Raw genomic sequence first — 21,404 nt, 5'->3', positions numbered from 1 at the left:
CATCAGGTTGATGAACCCAACTTGAACCTTAGTTCAAAGGTTCAAAAGAAGAAGGAAACAAAGAAACAAGAGAAGAGAACTTGCGAACCTCATAGCTAACTGAAGCCACTCAAGGAGAAATTAATTGTCCAGTGAAAATCTCAGTTGTACTTTTCTGGTTAAAAATTTAGCCCATAGAAGCTGCTATCAAGCGTAGGGAAAAAAAAAAGTTAGGTTAATAGATAATCAACCAAATATCTAGATTTCTTTCTTAGTTGAAATTAGCCGAGCTGTGGCAGTACCTGGGCTTGGTAAGCGTATGCCAAGAATAATATACCAAATATGTGATTTTCCTTTTGATAATACTTGAGGTTTGGCAGAACCACAACTGCACTTGGTGGTAAGCATATGTATAAAACTACAGTATCCATACAATTAAAAACATGCAAGTATAACCAAATCTGGAGGTGTCTTCAACGAAAAACTTCGTAATGGGTGTTGAAGACAGCTAAGGCATGAGATATACAATTTCCTTTGTTACAAAGTCACCCCACATTGCTGAAAGCCTGTAAACAGCTTCATCGAAATACAGTTCTGGTAAAAAAGCCGCCACCAGACCTCCCCTAGGTGAAGTTCAACTTTACATTATTTGCAAATTACCGACCAATTTTTCTGTAATCAACCACCATATGATAAGCAATCTGATATAAAATTTCCGGCTCAGGTGTTCCCAGTGCAAACCAACAATATAAAGTATGGTGGATATTGTAGGTACAAGAAGTAGCCAGGAGACTTCAATTCACACCAAAGCTGTAACACGGAGGAAATATCAAATATCATCACCTCCATGCCTAGGAGGGCAACCAAAATGCCATTACTCTCATTATTCGAACTTAAAACCTGTTTACAGTAAATAATCCCCAAATTTCGTGTCAACCCAACATGTTCCTTGAAAAATACAGGCAAGATGCGGTCAGATAATAAGACATCAACGGAAAACAATTTTGTCAAATCTCTTGAGATTTTGCACAAGAGAAACGAAAAAGGACGTGAGTAGGCCACTATCTCAGACATGCAGCAAACTGTAAAGGCTTTCCATTGGCGCTTCCTATATCATAGCTTATCGATAGATATAACTCCATTCCTACCTTATAGCAAGTTACCCTACCAAATTGAACTTTGAGGTTAATTTGTTCATGAAAACTATTATACTTTCACAAAAATGACACAATTATCCTCGAAAGGGAGAAGAATCAATGGGCATAAGTACATCTTTAATAATATAAACCAATTCTGTTGACAGCACAACTATGATAAACTGATCATCAAGTTGACAACACAATTATAGTACGCTAGTCAAGCTTGAAGTGTACAAGATGCATTTTTCTAGAGGTGTGAACATCATGGATCGATATGTCATGAAGAATTCAGCAGAGATTGATTTATAAGTTACCACCAGTCAAGGATGAATTTGGGATAAAAATGGAGGATGGGAGCAGATTAACATGAAAATATCAGGTGACAAACACTAGAAAATGCTGAAACTCATAACTGAAAAATTTGAAAAACTGCAACGTCAGAGTAACTATGACATAAGCAACATTTGGGTGGTCTCCCATAGCTTAGAATCAATAGCAATCATCATTCGATGAAATATCCAATTGAACTGATTTGCAGCAACGATGGAAGCCAGACAAATAAGGAAATTTATCCAAACAACAACTGCAAAAAGGCTATGTCACATAGGTACGGGTGCCGCTGCGGGTACGGGTACTGACCATTTTCAAAAAACTTAGGTGCGGAGGTACGGCCGTATATATATATAAACAATAATAAATACTTAGAAAATATGTATCAAAATAAGAAATATACATCAACATAAACAAATAAATAACATAGAAAATATATATCAACGGCTCTTGCAGCAGTGTGTTTAAGAAACCTATAAAAAACTTTAAACATATGGACAACCAAGCAGCCCCCTAGTCAAATATGAACACCAATCGAATTTTCACATTTCAAAGAATAGAATAAAAAACAAGGTAGAAAAAATTAAATCAAATAAAATTAAGCGGTATGGATCTAAGGTACCCAAGTGTCAAAGTACCCATTTTGGGTACGGTACGGCGACACAGGTACGTGGACCTTATTGAAGTACCCATGTGACTTAGCAAAAAGGAAATCTGATTTAAAAAATAAAAATGTCAAAAAGAAAAAATCATAAAAAAATGGAATATCACTTGTACTGAAACGTTAGAATCTAAAAGGTAAGATATTCTAAAAATTGATGAACTAATTAAATAAATGGATTGCAACATTGGCGACTGCTACCCTTATGGAGTCACATTCAGCACCATATCCATCAAAGGAACACGGATACAAGAAACCATTTTCAATCATGTAACTGCCTGCAGATAAGGAACAAAAGCCCAAACCCCCACACTTTTTTAAACAATTTCTGGTTTTCCACTTCCAGCAATAAATATTAACTGAACCAATGCAACACAAAGTAGGCAATAGCCAGACAAACTCCTGTAGGACAATTCACAGAAGATTTGTTTTTAGATGCATGCTTGATCAGTCTCACTGTGGCTAATCATTGTCTCATTGTGAAGTGAAGAACATCAAAAGGCAGATTTCCCACTTCGAATTTTTAAAATTAACTTTTACACTCACTTGTGAAAATTCAGAAATTAGGCGAAGGTGACTAAGGTGCACCTGTAGATACGTCTCCAATACTGATACATCTCCACTAAAAGATGACAACCGTCCTTGGCTGGAATTAAGCATCATAGGGGTTCTCAATAACAAGGAGGCAAGGAGCAAATAAGACACTGAGCCATTACATGATTTCTCAATGGCTTCGGCAGAATTTATGAAAAACATCATGTCAGAGTAGCTAGGACTTCAGCATCATATGGGTTTTCTCCATAGCTTAACATAGTTAATCATCACTCAAAGAATTAAAATGCTTTCTGCCAGAGTAACTGTGATGCAAGCATCGCATAATTTTAACCTAACTTAGCATCACTAATAATTAGCATTCAAAATTAACTCCAGGAACCATGATCCAAGAAGTTAAAAATCTTAGTCGACATCTACACCCAAACGAAGGGGCCCATTGGGTACAGAGCAGTGTTGTACGATACGTACGATATGTATCTTTTACAAAATACGATACGATACAGGCTGATTTCAAAAAATGGGGGCTGGAACCCCCCTTTTCGAGTTTTTTTATAAAAACTCGGCCCTTCTTCATTTTTACCCTAGAGATTGTGCCGCCATGGAGGGAAATTATCGATTTCTATCGTGAAATCATCAATTTTCAAAATGAAATCATCGATTAAACCATGGATTTGTGCGTGGGTGGCTAATTCTCGATGGGAGAAAAGAGGTTTTTTTAAATCGTGAAGATGAAAATGAAGAAGAAGATGGAGATGAAGATGAGAATGAATATGATGAAGATTATGAATGAGAGTCGAGAGTGCTTTCATTTTATATGTATTGACATTGAACATTTTTACAATTTCATTATCATCTTGTGATGTAATATGTAACATCTAAAACTTATTTTTTGATGTGGTATCTCATAGACTTATGGACCTTATGACTTATAAATCTATGTGTTTTTTATGGAGAACATATTATTCTTGTCTTTTACTGATTTTTTATGAATTTTTTGAATTTTTTTCTGATTTATTAAAAAACGATACGGTTACGATATTTTACGATACAATGTATCTTAAAGCCAGACCGATACGACTTACGATACACTTTTTACAACATTGGTACAAAGACACAAACAAGAGTCACGATATAAGAAAATTTTGAAGAAAAAAAAAAGAAACCAAAAATGTAGTTTAGAACATTAGAGACAATATGAGACGAAGGTCAACATGACCCCACCTAAGCAGTTGCGCATGAAGCTAGTTAATCCCAGGCACAGTTTTTTGCTACTTAGAGAATACATGAGCATCATTTGGGTTCTCTCCCATGGATTAAGATCAACCGTGATTAATAAAATTTAAAAACAAAAGCATTGTTCCACAAAGCTACATATAATATAAAAATCTATACCAGCTACATTCTATAAATACCATGCAGACAGAAAAACAGATAGCAGAAACAAGCAAATGCAAGCCTCACATATCAACCCAGAAACATGGAGTTACAACAACCACCAAAACTGTAATGAAGGAGAAAAATATGGCCCCACTATCAAGTAAACCCAGCCAACTGGTAAAAAGAAAAAAAGAATCTATCCGTCAGAGTAACTATGACATAAGCATCATATGGGCTCTCTTGCCCATAGCTTACCATCACCAGTTATCATCATTCAGAAAATTCTTGTTGAATCAAATTGTTACCTGTCAGAGTAACTATGACATAAGCATCATATGGTTTTTCTCCATAGCTTACAATCAAAAGTTATCATCATTCAGTAACTATGAGATAGGCATCATAAGGCCTTTTCCATAGGTTAGCTAATCCAGTAACCATGATTTGAGCATCATGATGGCTTTTTTAGAAAATGATTTAACATCACAGCAAATAGCAGTCACCAAAAATATCAAAAGCACCAAAATATGTCTGTCATCTATGTATGCCACTTCTATTTTTCAATCTTTATAAAAGGTCATTAGTAGACTTGGGCATTGGGCCGGGCCGGCCCAGCCAATAAGAGTCAGGCCCGAAGCCCAATAACTGAGCCAGGACCGGCCCGATTAAAATAAAAAATTTTGAATATAAAATATATTTTTAATAATAAAATATATATTATTATTAAACAAAATTAATAAAAAAAAATGTTAATTGGGCCGACCCAGGACAGCTTTTTCGGGCCCAAGTCCCGGGCCCGTTGCCCAGGTTTAGTCATTAGAAACAAATTGAACTAAAAAAAAATTGGGATTTACACTCTACATCATATTCTTTTGTTCCTGAAATGTCAAAGTAACAATGACATAAACACTTTTTTCCCATAGCCTAATAACACCAAGTAGCGATGATTTAGGCATCATGAAGGATTTTTAAACCATTATTTAATATCATCTGAAACTAGTAGACAACAAATATATCAGAAGCGTAGTAAAAAACGTGTTCTTTAAAAAAAACAGAAAACAATGCATTGAAAACACAAAAAATACTTCGGCCAACACAAAGGTAAAAAAATGCCAAAACAAAACAAAACGCAAAAAGAATGCATTTTTTTCATGTTTTTTTATTGTTTCCACTTTCTAATTTCTATTTGTTGCTTATCTACTTAGTTTGTCATTTACTTGTGTTTCACTCATTTTTAGAACTTTTTAAAGATTTACTGTCTTGTTTTTTCAGGCTCGCCATATAATACGGAAAGAAAAACCTCGCCATTATTTGTGACTGATCAGAAGAAGAAAACATGTATGCTCTTTGCCGAATGCTACTTGAATTCATACTGGAACTAACTTCCTCAAGGCTCGAGGCCCATCAGAAACAAATTGAACTCAAAGAGATTGGAGTAACATGCCATCATGTTGCTTTGACCATGGCACTTATTAAATTTGCTATTATTGAACAATGTTGAGTGTATGACACCCATCCAAATAAGCAAACACAGAACAAGCACCTCAGTTATTGAAGCCAGGAATTTCATACCTATATTTTACACCAAACAGTAACTGCATCAATTTGAAGTAAACACAACAAAATACAGTCAGATGTAAACATATCTTCAAGCATTATTTGCAAAGAAGTAGCATGTATCATGTATTTTCGTGTACCAGCACACAACTGACTTCAATTACTCATGAACACCTATTTACACAAATACCAGAGGACAATACCTCTCTAAGTTAGCATATCATAGTGCCACGATGTACCCAAAACAACAAACATCCAAAAGATAATGTCAAGATCGTACCAGTAACAGTATTAGTGAAACCAATAGAAGCTGCTCCATACCCTTCCTTCCAATGCTTACATGGGTAAGAACCAGTAAATGGCTTAAAAGATGATCCAAGATCCTATAGCGTTAGTGCTAGATTCCATGAACTTGGTCCAGAGTTTATATCTTGATCCAGTATGATTCAATGATAATCACTTCCTACTCCAGAAGGCATCAGAAAAAAGCCTTGCTTCCTTCACAAGAAAAACATCAAATGGATCTTCAAAAGCATTAGCAAAAGTGTAACCTGATGGGCCGTTAGGAACCATAACATTATGTTCCTGTCCCATGCATCTAACCAAAAAATTGATCAGATTCATTGGACACTTTGAAAAGTGTTCCAATGAATCTGCCCAACTTTTTGAAGCAGATGCACGGAACAGTAACATACTCACCCATCTTTATGCAGATCCCAAAGAGCCCCTGAGGGACCCAAAATGAAAAAATTGAAAAGGCATAATCACATCATTCAGAAAATACTCACCCATCCTCATGCAGATTATTATTTCTGTCCTCTAAACTGAGGAGATTGAAGTTTGCAGTTTTCTCCTTAGTCTGCAATTATAGTTATGTTAATCATAGGTCGGGCTATAAGTTATTCCAACGCACACAAGAAAGAAAAATCTTTTACAAGGAATTACTGACCTGCCTAATCACTCATACATGTTCCACGAGATCATGATCATTCATGCAGCACAGATATAATGGATTAATATGCCAACGACATAGATCATTAACCTAACTTGGACATTGCAGAGCCAAAAGGATGGAACAAGAAGTATGCATGAGATTTTGAACTAGGAAGCAGGGACACCAAATCATCTTCAACACCATTGCTTCAGTGAGCTTTTGCTGAGAAACTTTTGAACTTCTACTGAACCCTGCCAACTATAACCTCCAGACCAACCAATAGAATTTTCTAACTTCATATTTAAGCTGCTTAAAAAATATAGCAGACTTCAGATTCCATATTGATTATTCCCACCAAAATGGATTGCTACACTCTGTAGATAAATTTCCATCATTACCTGCCTTGTCAAAAAAAAATAGAATCCAGACTCAATAGACAAAAAACACCTTTCAGGAAGAAAAATGACTACACTTTCTCAGAAAGGATAGTGCGGACAACGTCTTGTATAAAAAAGCTGAAACATTCTCTGCAGCAATCTGGCATTAAAGAAGATGTTGCCTCCAGCCTTAGGGCATGACTGCAATGCAACTTGGAAAATGGGCGGACAATTGATTTTGAGTGCTCCAAGCCACAAGCTGCCAATACAGTGTGAGTAGCGATTCTACCAACCTCCTTAAATCTGTCAACCCCTGAAAATATCAAAACACTAAAGAGCTAATATGCTAGTTGAGTTTAAACTTTAAACTGAAAAATCTGCAGATATAAACAAATATTGCACAAAATTGCCTTCTGTTTTACTCTACACTAATGAATGAACGCAATCAATTTTCTGTTCCTTCCATATTTTTAAGCTTTACATAGATATAATTAGCAAAGGACAAATTTTTAAAGACAGGTTCAGATTTTCATAGTAGTATGCATCAGTTGTGCAGATAGTAGAGAGCAGGAACAGAATAACAAAAGGTAGGGGAAAGATAACTGTTCATACCTAGTTGTTTTCCTCTAGTCAGCAACTTCAGATTAAGTTTGACCAATGACTGAATCTGGTGTTTGTCAGTCTCATATCTTTTAGCTGCAGACTCATCTTTAACCTGGCTAGCCCTTAAAGCCTTTGCACTGTCAGATGGTTCTACTTTCCCAACAGAAGATGGCTCAGCCTTATGCTCAGCATGACATGGGCTTGAAACAAAAGTAGATTGATTATCATAGTTTAGTCTGTCTATGTGAACATTTGATAATTTTTTATCATGTAACCATGTAAAGGAGTATTTATCCAAGTTCCCCATACTACCAGTAGGAGCTACCGGAATATGGCTATTGGAGGGATCACAATAACCAATAGATAGATTGGAGCAAGATCCGAACACATCTTTATTTACATAAGAGTTCCTATTCACTATACATTTTTTGGAACCTGAATTTTTGGTTATGCATCTTTTAGCATTGACATCAACAGAAAGAGTCTCATTTTCCACAGTAGAGATCATGTTACATGCAACTGGCTTCTCTCTTGTAACTACACTTTTTGATCCTTCTGAAGAATTGGCACCATTAGAGGGAGGACCACATGATAGAGTCTTTGCCATTGCCATCATTTTCCATGCTCGGTCAGCATCATACCCACTTCCAGAAGTTGCTTTACAACAAGGGATTTTGACATTAGAAGCCACATTCTGAGCACTGATAGGATTTACCTCTTTACGTAACCCTTTACAAATATTGGGAGGAGCTTTCTGCCTTCTTCCAATATTCCCAGCTGATCTAGAATCAAAGCACCTGGAGAAACTTAATGATCCAGTTTGTAAGGCATTCCAATTTTCACGCAATGCCTTTATGCGCTGGTGCAATCTTCGACAGCAAGACAAAGTTCTTGCTCTGTGATCAAAAGTTCGTGGTCTGGCTGAAGGGAGCACACTCTTCAGATCAGCAACCACCATTTGTGATGTACTCTTTTGAGGACAAGACGCATCCCGTAAAAGTTTCCTAGTGTTTTTCCTTCTAGATGTTCTACAACTGCCGCTATGATTACTTTTTGCAGTTTGATGAGATGAGCCTTCTGGTGAACTAGGTTCGTCCTTGCAACTCTCAGTATGATCCCGTTGTGCAGAAGGACTAGATGACCTTTCCAGCAAACAAGGCTCATCTTTCACTATTTCAAAAATCAAATCATCCTTCTCGTCTGCAGCCACTGCTTCAACATCAGCAGATAAATTTTCAACCAAGCTATCACACTGAATATCAGGATTAGAGTGTTCGTTTTTTGAGATCATACAATCATTGCAGTACCAATCTCCCTCAGGGACAGTGTTCCCCAAACCAACACAATATGTATGAGCAGCAGAGTCACAGAGATCACAAAGTAACAAAACACTGTCATTGTCAGAGAGTTTGCATATGGTACAGTGAATGTTTGCATATAGATCAACACTTTGTGCTTCATTTTGGCTAGCCTGCCAGAAATTGCAATTATGTCAGGCATACTTTACAAAAGTCTAGCAGAAAAGAACTGTATAAAACAGTGCAGTGTCCAACAAAAAGTTATGCCTAGACATCAGAACATGGAATTTCAGAAACAAAGGATTTCAACAGCCTAAGGCCTAAGTCAAAGTAAACCGATTAATAATTTGCTCCCACCAATTTAAGAGGACATCTTAATCACCACAGAATCGAACTGCTACTTAGTGTATTAATGTAATGAAAGTGTGACTTCTATTGTACAAAGACCTTTGGGTTGAAAAACAAATTCTTCATAACAAAACCACATAGAAATTTAGTATCTAATTTTTTTCCCAGCAAGGATCCTACATAAGAGAGCCACACATGCCATATGCTGGCATATGGTGCAAGACAGATCGTTCAAGCTATGACACTTCAACCTCAAATAACAAACTAGAACATCCCTTAAAATGCGTAACAATAAGATCCATGCTGGATAAAAGAGTGATACCATGGAAATACTACAAACATGATAAATATCACCAAGGATCCAAGGCACGTGATGGCAATGTCATATTGCCTAATCAAGCCCTTGCATTGCAGGTTTCAAGCATAGTAGAACCCATTCAGCCATTCAACCTTTATTCTCTATCTCTATTGTTGTTCAAGTTCCAAATTTTGGTAATACCTTTCCTTATTCAGAATATGGAATTATGGACAAATATTGACCAAACACGCAGACAAGCTGAAGTGCAACAACATTCACGTATGTGTCTGCATGCACACATTAGTGGAGAACTGGCAAGTAGAAGGTACCTGGTATGTGAAAGCTCAAAAAACGTTCATTTGCTAGAGAGTCACGTAAAATATCACATAATATACCAACTACAAATATAAAAACCGCGACAAGATGTATGGTCCAAACGCAACTATGATAACGTTGATCATATCGGCATCTTACTTAATCACCATAAATTAGAAATAAGAGGTAACATACCTCTCCCCGATCAAGCATTTAACCAAATGCCATCAAAAGTTCAACTGCAAACCCAAATTGATCTGTAACTATGTCACACGGTGCAGGGAATGGGTGCCAGCGCAGGTGGTGGGTGGCGGTGCCACACATCCCAAAAAAATTGAGTGCTGGCTTTCTATATATAAATACACAAAGAAAGGGAGAGAGAAGAACAGAAAAGGAAAAAAACATAGGGTGCAGTTGGGGTGTAAGACCGAGCCACATCCGCGTTGCGCCGATGCAAGGTGTTGCACACTTGAAAATATGTGTGAAATAGATCCATAAAAACCAGTTGCAAAGGAATCACCTTACAGATCTATAAGGCTTCAAAAAATCATGAACCTACAAATACAGAAAAAAAAAAGAAAAAGAAAAAATATCCAACCTGGTCGCGAACAGGGACATAAACAAGGCGTTCCTGAAGGCAGCTACCAGACTTCGTTGGCCGCCAAATGGATGTGAATCGCTGTTTGCACATGGGGCACCTCGATTCAACCTTTGCCCACTCCATTATGCAAACGAAGCAAAAGTAATGGTTGCAGCAGTCGATAACACCCCTGTTAGCCTTCCCATCTTCAGAAAGGCAGATTCCACAAATGCACAAAAGACTTGCTCCGGGATCATCTTCACCCATTTCGACCTTCTCCTTCCCCTTCCGACTTGGAGTCTTCGACGGTGCAATTTCCCGGGTCTTCTGTCGTTTCCTGAGGGAGACATCCAACACGACTCCAGCAGATTCACCGTCATCCTCAGGGTCGGCATCCATTCACGGAGGAAGAAGGGACAGCCCAAGCAAACAGTTTTTGAAATATATCCAAATTTAGAGGTTTGTCTTCAATAGCAAACTTTGCAATGAGTGTTGCAGATAGATAAGGCATGAGATACACAAAAACCTTTGTTACAAGGTTACCCTACATTGCTGAAAGCCTGTAAAGTGTAAACAGTTTCATCGAAATATAGTCTCATAAAAGCCGCCACCAGACCTCCCCTCAGTGAGTTCAACTTTATATTACTTGCAAATTATCAACCAATTTTTTCCTGTAATCAACCACCATATGATAAGTAATCTGATATCAAATTTCTGCCTCAGGTGTCCGCCAGTGTAAACCAACAACTCCGATTTCATATAAAACATGGTGGATATTGTAGTGGTACAAGAAGTATCCAGGAGACTTCAATTCAGACCAAGGCTGGTCTGATGTGGAGGAAATCCAAGATCATGAGCTTCATACCTTGGAGGGGAACCAAAATGCCATTACCATCATCATTCGAACTTAAAACCTGTTTACAGTAAATAATTCCACGACTTACTCGTCAACCCAACATGTTCCTTGACACAATATAAGCAAGATGCAACCACATAATAAGATATCAAAGGAAAACAATTTTGTCAAATCACTAGAGAGTTTGCTCAAGAGAAACGAAAAAGGACATGAATAGGTCAGTATCTTAGATATGCAGCAAACTGTAAATTGTAAAAGCTTTCCATTGGTGGTTCCTATATTATAGCTTATCGATAGATATAACTTTTCTACCTTATAGCAAGTGGAAAACCAACTCTTATATTCCATCTCCCCATTCCAAATTGAACTTTGCGCTAATTTGTTCATGAAAACTGTTCTACTTTCATAAAAATGACACAGTTATCCTCGAAAGAAAGAAGAATCAATGGGCATAAGTAAATCGTTAATAATATAAACCAATTCTGTTGACAACACAACCATGGTAAGCTGATAGTCAAGTTGACAACACAATTATGGTAAGCTGATAGTCAAGCTTGAAGTTTACAAGATGCATTTTTCAAAAACTACAAACGTCAGGGATGGATACGTCTTTATGAATTAAGCAGAGACGGATTTATAAGTTGCCTACCAGTCAACGATGAATGTGGGATAAAAATAGAGGATGGCGAGCAGATTAGCATTAAAATATCGGGTGACAAACACTAGAAAACGCTGAAACTTATTTTGAAAAATCTGCAACGTCAGAGTAACTATGACATAAGCAACATTTGGGTGGTTTCCCATAGCCTAGAATCAATAGCAATCATCATTCGATGAAATATCCATGAATGGAACTGATTTGCAGCACCATGGAAGCCAGATAAATACAGAAATTTATTCAAACATCAACTGCAAAAAGAAAATCATATTTTAAAAAGATGTCAAAAAGAAAAAATCATAATAACAAATGGAATATCACTTATGCTGAAACGTTAGAATCTAAAAGATAAGATATTCTAAAAAATGACTGCTACCCTTATGGAGTCACCTTCAGCACCATATCCATCAAAGGAACACGGATAGATGAAACAATTTTCAATCATGTAACTGTCTGCAGATAAGGAACAAAAGCCAGCATCACAAACAATTCCTGGTTTTCCACTTCCCGCAATAAGCATTAACTAATGAGGGACGACGTGCAGGAAAATAGGAAGCAAGAGGAAAGAACGAATGGAAAACGGAAGGTTCTAAATCGGGGAAGAGAAAAGCTCGCCCGTGGATGACCAAAGCCTCCCAGCAGATGACCAGAGCCACCGACTTCCTCTCTTCCTACATCTCACCTTCATTTCTTGCCGGTGGATGACCAGAGCACACAAAACGAAAATGGGAGAAAGCGTGTCTTGCCTGTTGAAAACGAAATGAGAGCTCGTTATCCACCAGTGGGTGTTGCGGTTGAGGAAACGAGAAGGGGGAGCGACTACCTTTTGGGTTTATTGCCCCCTCCCGTCGGAAAACTGAGGACAGCTAGGGTTTGCCAAGGGTGGTCGCGTGGGGCATAGAGAGAGAGACCCTCCCTTCGGAAAACTGAGACAGCTAGGGTTTGCCAAGGTGGTCGCCCATATATGCACGCGCCCGACTCTGAGGCGGCAAATATCATTGATGCCGCCACTTCTCACTAAATTGACAACGATAGATATTTTTCTCATTTTCCGTGTAAGGTGCGCCGTATAGTTGTGCAGAATACGAATTATTTACTTTGAAATTTTGCATTTTTCTTCATCAACATTTCGTGTATCCATTTTCTAAGAACTTCCAAATTTTTTCCACACGTACAATTCGGAGGAACAAAACTTATTTCCTAATAATATAAATACATAGATCACATCTAAGAGCTTTAATGTGTAAAAACATTTAAAAATGCTTGATTTGTGTACCTTAACTAACATGCTAATGAATCATAAAAATTATAAACTATAAAATTGACTTGCAAAAATGTTTTAAAGCATTATGAGAATTCGCCACATTAATTTGACAACGTGTATGTGTAAGAAATACAGCAGAAATTTTTTCATTTTTAAGCGAGAATTCTTTGTTAACATTTTCTACTACTATTGTAAAATATATCATATGAATCTGATCATTGTGTGTAGAACATAAAAATTCACTTCAAATAATAATTTTTATGAAGTTTTTTTTATGTTTATAATTTTTTTTTGTATGCCTAAATTCAGGCTATAGTGAATTGAGGCTGCATTTGATGACCTTGAGTCATATATGAGAGCTTGTGAAAAAAAAGAATTAACTCAAATGGAGACGAAAAAGAAGGATTTTAGAAAAAGGGAGAAAGAGAGATTTTAAAGAAAAAGAGATTTTTAAAGAAAATGAAACTCTAGAGATATATATATATATTTGTGTATGAAAATTTATAAAAGAATATGTTAAATCATAAAAAGAGAAAGACAAAAAGAGATAGTCATGTGCATGTATATATATATATATATATATATATATATATAACATTTGTATATGTATATGCTTTCATGAGAGTTGAAATCAAGAAATGACTTCAAAATATCCAACTTCGATTTTTTTTTTAGGATAGAGAGGAACTTGGACTCATGCAAGAGCTTGGGTTAAGTCTCCAAAGCCTCATTAAAGAGAATTCTTGCTTTTGAAAATCCTTTAAAAAACATGATTCCAATATTTTTATATGTGAACATACAACCATAATCATTTTGTTTGTTACAAGAGAATATATTTCTCCTACCAATGGGTATGGAAGAAAACCAAATACTCATGAAATTGAGAATAACGTGACAAAGCACTCATTCGGGTTCCTAATCAAGTAATTAAGAAAGAAATTAAACGTGAGAATGACATGAGGATGCATTTTAATATGTACTTTCTTGGGTTAGACGAATCCCAACCTCAAAAATCAACATAAGAATGAAAAAATCTCACTCAAACACTCGTTCTCACCATTCATTTGCTCATTAATTAGGAAAATTAATACATCATGCATAAACATCATCTCAAGCATAAATGATGAGTAAAGCAATATAACAAGCATATTTTTTGAAAATAAATGAAGAAATGAAATTTATTTCGCCTTGCTCATACTCCCAATGCACTCAAGAGTAGCTCTTGACTCTAGATAGAAAATCTTTAAAGCTTTTTTGCATCACCATGGGGAGGTGGCAAGAGGAAATGAAAATAAATAAGTACTACATACCTCAAATATATATGATACTTAAGATCGCCTTGCATGAAGCTCTAAGATGATGAAAGTATTCTTTCAAGAGATCTTCTTGTGTTTTCTTGAAAAGTTTGAACTTGGAGAGGCTTGCTTCCAAGGTTGGGAAAGAAGAAGAAGAGAAGAAGAGAAAAATGGAAATAAAGAGCTAAGGAAAACTCTAAATTTTCAAGTAAAGAAGCATTAAAAATTCTCCAAGGGTTAGCCCATGACCAAGAGAAGAGATTTTGGGGGTATTTATAACAACCCGACCCACTCCTAGGCTCGGACCCCCTGGTTCGATGGGTCCCAAACCCGCCCCCTAGCAGTTTCGGCCCTAACCTGAAAAAGTCTAGGAACCAGGACAATCATCTCATTAGTGACCTCCCTTTATAAGCCCTTGAAGATCCCTCACAATCTTCGATATAGGACTAAACTTCTGGGTGTTACAATCCAACCCCTTTAAGGCACACACATCTGCTCGTGTGGGATCCTAGGTTCGAGTGTTGAAACTGCTCTGATACCACTATAACAACCTGACCCACTCCTGGGCTCGGGCCCCTGGTTTGACGGATCCCAACCCGCCCCTAGCAGTTTTGGTCCTAACCTGAAAAAGGCTAGGAACCAGGACAATCATCTCATTAATGACCTCATTTTATAAGCTCTTGAAGATCCCTCACAATCTTCGATGCATGACTAAACTTCTGGGGTGTTACAGTATTTATAAAGAGTTTTGGAGTCAAAACTCAAAATTTGATTTTTTTTTTATTTAACAAGATTTTTATGCGAATTTTAAGTATTTTTGAATGATTTTCAAAATTTTTAAATAGGTTTTGACTAAGTGGGATGGGTCATTAGCCCTGCAAATACCATTTGGGGTGTTGGCAAGGCTAATGCCCATCCAACAGCCCAAAACCGCTCCTTTTAAGCTGAAAATGGGTCTGGCTCGCGCATCTACCCGCTTGTCACATACAGTCTTTTTTTTTTGAAAATTTTGGGGTGATAACAAAAAGCATTCTCTTAACATAATCTATTGCACAATTTGGTTGAATTTTACCCAAATTTCCAAAATCTCTTCTCTGGGTCGGCCACTCTCAATATTGGCCATGGCCGAGTTAGAAAGGAAGAGAGAGAGAAAGAGAAAATGAAGAGAGGCCAGGGAGAAAGAGAAAGAAGTTGACAATACTTGTAGTAGGAGATGGAGTGGGAGCATGGTCACCAGTAGGAGTGGAAGCAACCTCATGCACAGAAGGAGAAGAGAGGAGGGGAGTAGAGTACTAGACGTAGGCAATGGCTTCTTTGCACTAGGGAGGAAGAACTGGTGGGAACTTTCATGCCCACAAGTGACAATGCCTCCAATCGATCGCCGATGGATGGAGCTGGATAAGGAAAACTTACGACTGGGGAAAGGTTGTGAGAAAAATTGCCTCGATCTCATAGGGTTTGGAAAAAATATTAGTAGGGAGAGAGGAAGCTCACAGGGTTTGGGAAAAATCGCAGGAAGATGAGAGGAAATTCATGGAAGGCATACGGCATATAAAGCCTTGGGCATTGAAACTAGGGTTCATTGATAAATGGCTAACTGTCAGTAATGAAAATATATTTTGTTACTATTCACACATTTTTAAAATAGCTTTAACATGACAAATTTGGTTAGTAAAGGCACATATAACAACAAAATCTTGTTACTATTGTTGAATCTTTCAGTTGTAGGGAATCTGTAACCATATACTAATTTAGTTGCTAAAGTGCCAAGAAACAACGAAGCTAATCCAATGTGTGTGACTAAAGGTAATAATTTTTTGCGGTGTCACGGGCGATGTATGATTTTCCATAGTTCAGACTAATTTGTTGGAGTCGATTTTGCATAGACAAAATAAGAGTTTTGAGTAGCCACATTAGTGAGTTTGAGGCGCTGGCATTTTTTATTGATCTTCATGGTGAGATTTAGTTTTAGAACAGACTATGGGTGTTGGATGAAGAAGTTCCTAAACAATTGCATTGATCGCATTATGCCATTCGTCACAACAACAACAAGATATATCAGGATGCGAAGGCTAGTTTCTAGTGGTGTAGTATGAAATCAGATATAGCTAACTATATGGTCAGAGTTTAGTGTGTTAGCAAATAAAAGCAAAACACCATAGGCCATGCAAATTGTTGCAGCATCTTGAGATCCCATAGTGGAAATGAGAGGATGTGTCTATGGATTTCATTATGCATCTACCAAAATTGATGAGACAACACAATGATATTTGGGTACTAGTTGATCGGCTGACTAAGTCAACCCACTTCTAGCTAATTTACGTGATGCAGCTAGTGGAGTCTCCTATAAATTTGAACATACACAAAAATGTCAGACCACGTGGTGTGCCACACATCATACTTTCATATCAAGATCCTCAATTCACATCGTGGTTTTGGACGTCATTTTAGAGAGCCTTAGGGACACACCTACATATGAGTTAGGCTTTTCACCATGAGACATGTGAGCAAACCAAGAAGATGACCTTTGGAAGATATTCATAAAGCTTGCACCTAGCATGGAAGGGAGAGCGGGACTGACATGCAAAACTGGTAGATACATAATGTATTCAATGCAGCAATGCACATATGATATGTGCTAGTTCCCAATCACATAATCAACCAAGAGGAGTTGGAGGTGTGAGATGATCTCTCCAATGATGAAACACCATTGAGGATTGCAGAAGAGTAGGAGTGTGTGTTATAGATGAAGACTATTCCTATTGTCAAGGTGGAGTGGGAACAACATGGAGCTACAAAGTGTATAGGAGAGCCCAAAGCCAAGATATAGACAAGAAATCTTCAGCTATTTGCTCACCGTTAAGAAATTTCAAGGATGAAATTTTCTATAGGGGGTAGGAATGTGACATCCCATATAGTATCTTCACTTTCTTAATATGGTTTTTATAATTTGTATGTGTATGCATGTTACTTTCTAGTAGTTTGGAGTCTTTAGATGAGATTGATATAATTATGTAGAGTTCGTCGCCAGCTCTCCATCGACACTAACTGAATTGAATTCCGATGAAGTATGACAAAGGGCCATGTAATTGAGCTTGAGTTCTTTATAGAATTTTAGAAAGCTTGATCAACGTTTTAGAAGACTAGTGAGCAATTTAAGTGAAACTACTAAGCATTTTTTAGAACTTACCTATAAGACAATAGGTGGATAAATAATTTGTTAATCAGGTGATTAGTATCACTAACCAAAATTAGGGAGCTTAATAATTGTTTAATCAAAGATTAATCTCAATTAACTTCAATTAATCAAGTAGTTAACTTTTAATACTAATTATCTCTGAGTTTTAGTGAACATTCCTTAAAACTTGTGGTGTTTTTTCTTAAAAAAAAAAAAGTTAAAAGGGGGAGGTTGAACAATCTTGATCCCATCTCCTTCCATTGTTGAAAAGAGAGAGAGAGAGAGAGAGAGAGAGAGAGAGAGAGAGAGAGAGGAAGACGCGGAGGGGGGAGAAAGAGAAGACGCTAATGCAGCAAGGGAGGTCGTCTGACAATATTGAGGCTGTCTAGCACACACTAGATCACATAACATGCAGGTATGATCTTTTGCGGATGGTTTTATGATTGCAAATTTGTGTTTTGATTAAATTTGGATCGTAGTATACATTGTTTCATCCCAATTAGCACATATTTTTCATACTCTACATGTTCACATATTTGATTTGGGGAGAAGGGCTTGATTTAGGTGCTTTTACGAAGCCTCAAATCATCACTTTTCCCCAAGTGGGCCTTTGGGGCCAATTCGACATGCAACTTTTGCACTAAATTATAGGATTGACACTTATTTTGTGTGCCCTATGCTTTGGCATATTTGATTTGAGAAAAAATAGCTCAATTTTTGGTGATTTTACAAAGTTTCAAACCCTTATATTTCCCTAGAGGCCCTTTGGTACCAAGTGCTTGTAATGAAGTGCACCATCATGACTTATGCAACAAATTGGGCTAAAGAGGTCAAATTGATTTCTTTTAACCTGGTTGAAATTGGTTGTGGTCGACTTCCTGCCTTGATTGGGTGGTGTTGGGAGGCCATGGCCCTATCATGGTCGGTTGGGTTTGTCATGACCTGGAGGCCATAGGCCTGACCTTTTTTGCTTACTAGCATGCGTATACATGAGAACATGTTGCTGCATGCAGGGTGTGCACTTTGACATTTTTGCTCTTTCCCTCATGTTAGCAGATACAAAAGAAGGGGCAACCCTATGCTAGTACTGATCATTTTGATGGGTATAGTTTAACCGCAAGGCATGCCGTCAGGGGCACCGTGCTGATTTTTTTTATGCTAGGAGAAATTGAGTCTTACTTTTTCGTCATCTGTGAGCCATTAAATGATCCCTACATGTGCCGAATAGTATGACATGATTTTTTGATGAGCACTAGCAACATTGTATACACATTTGCTAGCCTTTCTATATGAATAGAACCATTGATGTATGATGATCTGACATGGAGATCATACACATTGCGACTATGTTATTCATGTTAGTGGACCTCCTGTAAAGGTGTTGCATTGTGACTAAGGTGTCGACAAACCAGCATTGGATCAATACTTGTGTGGATGTGATTTCAAACATGTGAATCTTGTTATATGATGTTGTATGATTGTATTACACACTTTTCAGTGTATCTTATTGGATGATGTCATATGGGTATGTATAACATGTTGATATTGTATTGTGAGCTTGTGCACAAGAAAGATTTCAAGTAACGACCAAAGGCCAATTCTACCTTGAAGGGACTTTACCAATTGAGTGATAATTGAGCCTACTGTGAAAAGAGCTACGTGGGAGGCGCAGGGACAAGGTTTTGAGAACATACTATATTATATTGTGCAGTGCTCTTCACCCATACTGCTACTGAGAAGCTTATCCTTGTGTAAGAATATGACATGCACTGCTATAGTAGCTATAGCTAAACTCAACCTAATTTGCAGAACAGCTGGTTTTATCCATGTTCTTTTATCCCTAATGACTTAGTTCGTGTGTGATGACCATAAGTTGTGCATTAGTCTTGTGTGTAACCTTGTACATTTCAGTGAAGAATGCACTGATGCTCAATGCATAGGTTTGTGAATGTGGGTATGCATGTAGCTATTGCAGTTTATTATATATGGTGATCACCTTGTTGGATAGATGGACTACATAGTGTGTGTTGACACATGTTATTCATGTTTTATAATTTTCTTAGATTATGCATTGCCGACTTGAGATAGGCCATACTTAGAGTTTATCTTTGGCACATTGATGTGAGTTTTCAGTTACTCACTCAGCAAAGGGTAATGCTTATTGATCGTGATGCTATCAAGATAGTGATGATTGTTGGGCAATGTGATTTACACCAGTCTTTGCCTATATTTTTTGTTATTAGCATGGGTTCTATATATTGGGTCATTAGGGTTATGCCACTTTGTATAGACATAGTGTTTTTAGGTATGGATATGTTTTAAGTTCGATCATCAAGGTATGGGTGTGTCATGTGTTAGTTATGTTGTGCATTCACTAAGGCACTACTGTGATACAATATGACACATATGTGCTTAAGATAGGCCAAACTATGTATCAATTATGTAGGCAGTTATCATACTATGTCGTACGGCAAATTGTGCTCTTTGCCAATTATGAAAATAAATTTGTGTAGTATATATGATACACATTTATTGCATTATGTGTTATCACTGAATGTAGTTGTTAATCGTGTGAGCACAACTTGTATTTTCTAGTGTCTGCTACTCCAAAACCTGAATCTTAGAGTGATGAAGAATGAGAGTTTGAGCATGAGCAAGTGTGCAGTTTCATTTGGCAATTTATTGATGAGAATGTCAATAATGATATTCAACAAGAGACTCATACGAAGACATTGTGGTTCAAGCTTGAAAACTTATATGCTTTAAAGACCGACAACAATAAATTGTATTTGCTTAGAGATTGTAGTTCAAGGGCTTGTTAATTAATTATCCTGAATGGGTATTAACTTTGATGATGAAGATATAGGGCTACGAATGTTTGCCACTCTACTTGATTCAAAGGAACCATTTAGGGTCTCATTCACTAACTCTGCTCTGAATAGTGTTGTTTCTATAGAGCTTATTAAAGCTAGTAGTTTAAGTGAAAAGATGAGAAGAAAATCTCAAGGTTGTTCTCCGTAGTCAAATGTGTTTGACATTTAGAATGAGGGTTAAGCAAATTTGAAGATGAGAAAGAAAGAGACAAAAGCCGAAGCAAATTGAGGTCATGATACAAGAACATGTAATGTCATTGTTGCAGTAAAGAAGGATATACCAAGAAGTATTATTTGTAGTTAAAGAGAAGAACTAAAAATAATGAAAAGCAAGAAGTGAAGAATGAAGATAATGGTGATAGGCCACCATAGCTATGTGTAATGACATGGTTGTTGTTATGATAAAGATGTTGTGAACTTGACAGGTCATGATACGAGTTGGGTGATTGACAATGGTACTTCTCTCCATGTTACTTCAAATAAAGAAATTTTTTATTTATAATTTTGGTGATTATAGAGTATTGATAATGGATAATGATGGTTTGTCATAAGTTGTTGTCCTTGGTATTGTAAATTTACAAACCAACACTGGAACTATATTGAAGCTCAAGGATGCCAGACATGTGTTAGATATACACTTGGATTTAATTTCAACTGTTGAGTTTGATGATGATAGCTTGTGTAGCACCTTTAGCAGTAAACAGTGGAAGCTCACTTGAGGTTTGCTTGTTATGGTTTGAGGCAAAAAGTGTAACAACTTGTATGTTATGCATACATCAATTTCCAAAATGTAGTGCATGTGATAAAGAATAAGATATTTACTTAGTTGTAACACAAGAGGTTAGGTCATATGAGTGACAAATGTCTTAGTTGTTTGATTAAAAAAATCTATTTCCTAGGACAAAGAAAAAAAATATAATGTACTTATTTCT

The 21,404-nt window shown here is 37.0% G+C and overlaps 1 protein-coding gene across 12 annotated transcripts; it reads right to left on the bottom strand.

Moving 5' to 3' along the window:
• Positions 1 to 313: 313 nt before the first annotated feature.
• LOC116251422 (uncharacterized) lies at positions 314 to 12,841 on the bottom strand. Of its 12 annotated transcripts, XM_031625690.2 has the most exons (10): positions 12,686 to 12,840; positions 12,545 to 12,608; positions 12,253 to 12,315; positions 11,214 to 11,262; positions 10,367 to 11,019; positions 7,519 to 8,980; positions 6,545 to 7,219; positions 6,384 to 6,454; positions 5,876 to 6,093; positions 314 to 879 (listed from the first exon to the last, which is right to left on the bottom strand). In XM_031625690.2, exons 5-7 carry the CDS (start codon positions 10,745 to 10,747, stop codon positions 6,996 to 6,998), a joined length of 2,067 nt encoding a protein of 688 aa, XP_031481550.1. In that variant the 5' UTR covers positions 10,748 to 11,019; positions 11,214 to 11,262; positions 12,253 to 12,315; positions 12,545 to 12,608; positions 12,686 to 12,840; the 3' UTR covers positions 314 to 879; positions 5,876 to 6,093; positions 6,384 to 6,454; positions 6,545 to 6,995. The 12 variants fall into 12 exon arrangements, with proteins under 12 accessions (XP_031481550.1, XP_049932472.1, XP_031481546.1 ...); XM_050076515.1 differs by having other exon boundaries at positions 6,545 to 6,903; positions 6,977 to 7,219; positions 10,367 to 11,262; positions 12,253 to 12,608; positions 12,686 to 12,841; XM_031625686.2 differs by having other exon boundaries at positions 12,239 to 12,608.
• Positions 12,842 to 21,404: the final 8,563 nt, after the last annotated feature.

The sequence above is a fragment of the Nymphaea colorata genome, chromosome 3, assembly GCF_008831285.2.
Source record: "Nymphaea colorata isolate Beijing-Zhang1983 chromosome 3, ASM883128v2, whole genome shotgun sequence".
NCBI lineage: Eukaryota > Viridiplantae > Streptophyta > Magnoliopsida > Nymphaeales > Nymphaeaceae > Nymphaea > Nymphaea colorata.
This window is presented reverse-complemented; position numbering and strand designations above follow the sequence as displayed.

Coding starts and splice junctions, on each gene's coding strand:
- LOC116251422 (XM_050076515.1), bottom strand. CDS start 10,747: ATGGATGCCGACCCTGAGGATGACGGTGAATCTGCTGGAGTCGTGTTG. Junction 8,981..10,366: donor ATGTCCCTGTTCGCGACCAG/GTTGGATATTTT, acceptor AATTTCTGGCAG/GCTAGCCAAAATGAAGCACA. Junction 7,220..7,518: donor GACTAGAGGAAAACAACTAG/GTATGAACAGTT, acceptor TGATATTTTCAG/GGGTTGACAGATTTAAGGAG.